This window comes from Neodiprion pinetum, chromosome 7, assembly GCF_021155775.2.
Source record: "Neodiprion pinetum isolate iyNeoPine1 chromosome 7, iyNeoPine1.2, whole genome shotgun sequence".
Taxonomy (NCBI): Eukaryota; Metazoa; Arthropoda; class Insecta; order Hymenoptera; family Diprionidae; genus Neodiprion; species Neodiprion pinetum.
Window position 1 is genome coordinate 11457563 of NC_060238.1, and position 3026 is coordinate 11460588.

Below are 3026 nucleotides of genomic sequence, written 5' to 3' on the forward strand. Positions count from 1 at the left end.
TTTCCGGATTCTTCACAAAGTCACACATACACCGCCAACTATAAGTGCATAAAGTTGTCTCGGATAAGTTGCTGTTGTACACGGCGTCCCTCAGCGAGGCGTGCTTTTCCTTCGAGAGGTTCAGTAATATAAGGTCCGGGTGCTGGCATAGCGTTAGCCTGTGCGACATCTTTCTCGGCGATCTCTTCAAATGGTATTCGATAATGCAAACCCATATTATGCAACATGGCACAAGCATTGATTATTCTTCCCGCCATATCAGGCTCGTACATTAATAAACGTTGCTGAAGCAGAAAAAAATATAAAATGACAATGAGAATAATTTGCTTTAAATTGAGTTTATAACTGTTGACTACTCTGACCACAAACTCACATGTGACAAGCATTTCCATACCGATTTCAGTGCACCAAACATCGCTCTATAACTGAGCGGGCACTACAATGTGCAGCGGTATATATATATACTCAGGTCATCCATTTGGAGCATTCGGTATTGGTGTGAAGAGCCATGGTTCCAAAGGATAGCCTAAATCAGCTAAGTAGTAAGATAGGTGGATGAAATTGGGATTATATAACTAGTGAGAAGGAAAGAATAAAATTGGCATTCCTATTCCGGAATCATTAACCCAACAACCATGTTTGCCTCTCGCCTTGCCTGTGACACAGCTACATAAGATTGCGCACAGGTGACTGCATCCAAATTGCAGCATCATGACGAGATCCTGGGAATCTAGCGCTCACATTTAAAATACGGAGTTCTGGATCACAAATCTAAAAACAGCATTTTCATTTTAATGGGTTCATTATCGACAGTGAAATGTATTTTGCATTATTGTTTATGGATAGTACCAAGAAAATGATCATAATCAGAAGCACCCATTTATTTACATATTCGAGTGATTACCCGGTAGTGAACCCATGCGTTATGTATGATAATATACCTACATTAATTCTATCATGCATTACACTTGTACTTCAATTTCAGCTAACCATTTGAACATTCATAGAATGATAACCATGGTGATTCACAAAAGCTTCCTCATTCTCTTTAGGAGCAACGATTCCGACATGAGTACAGTCTATTGCGCCAATTGCTCCAGGAAATGGTTGTAGAGCATTAGCAAATTTTATTTTAGCTGCCTCTCTTTGCTCCGGAGTGGCAGGGAATTTAATCCATCGGCGAAGCATATGGTCGTTGATAACAACGGACACTGATCTGATACACCGGCCGACTGCAGTCTGACTCAAAGCCAATGCAAAATCCTGTCCTATTGCTCTTTGATAAGAACCAACTGCATGAAACCGAATGATACAAAGAACCTGTAGGAAGATAAAGAAAGGATCATGAATTGTGAAATTCTTTTGTGATAAGCACACAGAATGCGCGTATGATAATATTTTCTTGTAACTCAATCGACATACTTTCAGATTATATACTTACTAGAGTTTTCACTGAAAGACCATTTGGGCGTTCACGTTGCAGATGTGGTCTCAGTTCTGTCACGAGGTCCCTCACTAAATCTTTTGAAACTCTGAACAAATTTTTGAACTGAATATCTGGTAAATTGAATACATTCAGCTCATCGCGCAACCTCTTGCGGGTGATTCGTAACTGTAATACTTCTTCGTCCTCTTCTTCAAAGTCTGTTATATCGACGAGTAACATTACCATAGCCATCTAAAAATTCAATATTTGATACAGGAGGTATGGAAAGAAATAGAAACAACAGCACTTCACTGCTGTTAAGCATACCACTATTAATGCAGAATTCACAGCACCTTATATTGATTGCCGTACACTCGACATCATTCAAATATTATATGTGTACTAAAGCCAGATACTTAACGGGAATGTGAAACCCCTACTCAGGCCCTATCCCTTCCTTAAATCTTGGATGCAGATTTTTTCAAAAGAGTGATGAGTTTTTGGGAATTAGAAAAATATTGGCTTACGCAAGATTTATAAACGTAGTCCGTAACATTTTGCTTTTTTCCAAAATATTAGAGCACGCATAAAAAAATTTTTAAATATTTTTTGATATCGGCCTTCGGTGTTTCACATACTTTCGAGAAAAGGCCCAATTAAGTCCCTCCTCTGCCTTTTCGCAGCGATTAGCGCGAGGGAAATGGAGCAAAAAATTCATAATATATTTTTCCCGCAAATAAATGACTAGAAACATTCAAAATAGTGTAGGCTTCTGCATCTAGCAATTAGACAAACAGCACAACAATTTCAGTTTCCAATGCATCAAACGATCTTTCAGAGAAATGTGTTAATATTAGTTTCCGGTTATGTCGTACTGTCGCCTCGCTGTAACCGTTTTCCCCTGTGTTTTTGAGCTAATTACTCATTCACAAGTGTATCGTAATTTCTTTTTACATCGTCCTTGTTGTATAATTTACACACATACATGTATATGATGCGCATCTTCTATTTAATGAAATTTTTGGCTTGCTTAGTTCTTAAAGTATACGGCGTAAATCGTATGTGCAGTGTACTTACATTTTAGGACTCCGTTCACAATTATTTAACAATACAAAAGATGATGTAGTGCGAAACACGAAAGTACGGGATTCTAACCTCACTCTAACACACTTTCCACAAGTAATTCAATGATAAGATACGTCAAATGTTACATTTCACCTTACCTTACAACGCAATGAAAGACGCAATCACGATTGCACGGGATCGACAGCCTACACAATATTCTGACGCTAAATATCGTCACTGACGCAGTTACTGCGCCAATTTGAGATGGTACAGAATCGCGTCGCCGAAGAACCGCGAGTGCTCGCAGCTGTGTTTTTATTCAGCTGACGTCCAAACACGTCGACGCTCATCTCGTAAATGATTGCAGAGTCGACGAGAATTGGATAATAAATGATTCCGGCTTCCCGTAATTCTTCCAGAATCGACATAATTTCATTGTTGTGACTTGTATTCCCAGCCGCTTGGGATGTCATAAGCAAACGAAGACGTTCCACCAGCTCGTTAGCGTCGTCCCAGAAAATATAATCTGTTTTGA

General features: G+C 39.1%; 1 protein-coding gene across 1 annotated transcript; it reads right to left on the reverse strand.

Annotated features, from left to right (window-relative positions):
- Positions 1-472: 472 nt before the first annotated feature.
- Positions 473-2768, reverse strand: LOC138191230 (putative nuclease HARBI1). The gene is made up of 5 exons (XM_069137664.1): positions 2650-2768; positions 1442-1678; positions 991-1320; positions 627-771; positions 473-535 (listed from the first exon to the last, which is right to left on the reverse strand). Exons 2-4 carry the CDS (start codon positions 1676-1678, stop codon positions 667-669), a joined length of 672 nt encoding a protein of 223 aa, XP_068993765.1. The 5' UTR covers positions 2650-2768; the 3' UTR covers positions 473-535; positions 627-666.
- Positions 2769-3026: the final 258 nt, after the last annotated feature.

Excerpts from the sequence above, each read along its gene's own strand:
- LOC138191230 (XM_069137664.1), bottom strand. The coding sequence starts at position 1,678 with ATGGCTATGGTAATGTTACTCGTCGATATAACAGACTTTGAAGAAGAG. Across the intron at positions 1,321-1,441 it reads GTCTTTCAGTGAAAACTCTA|GTTCTTTGTATCATTCGGTT; the intron begins GTAAGTATATAA and ends ATCTTCCTACAG. Across the intron at positions 772-990 it reads ATTCTATGAATGTTCAAATG|ATTTGTGATCCAGAACTCCG; the intron begins GTTAGCTGAAAT and ends TGCTGTTTTTAG.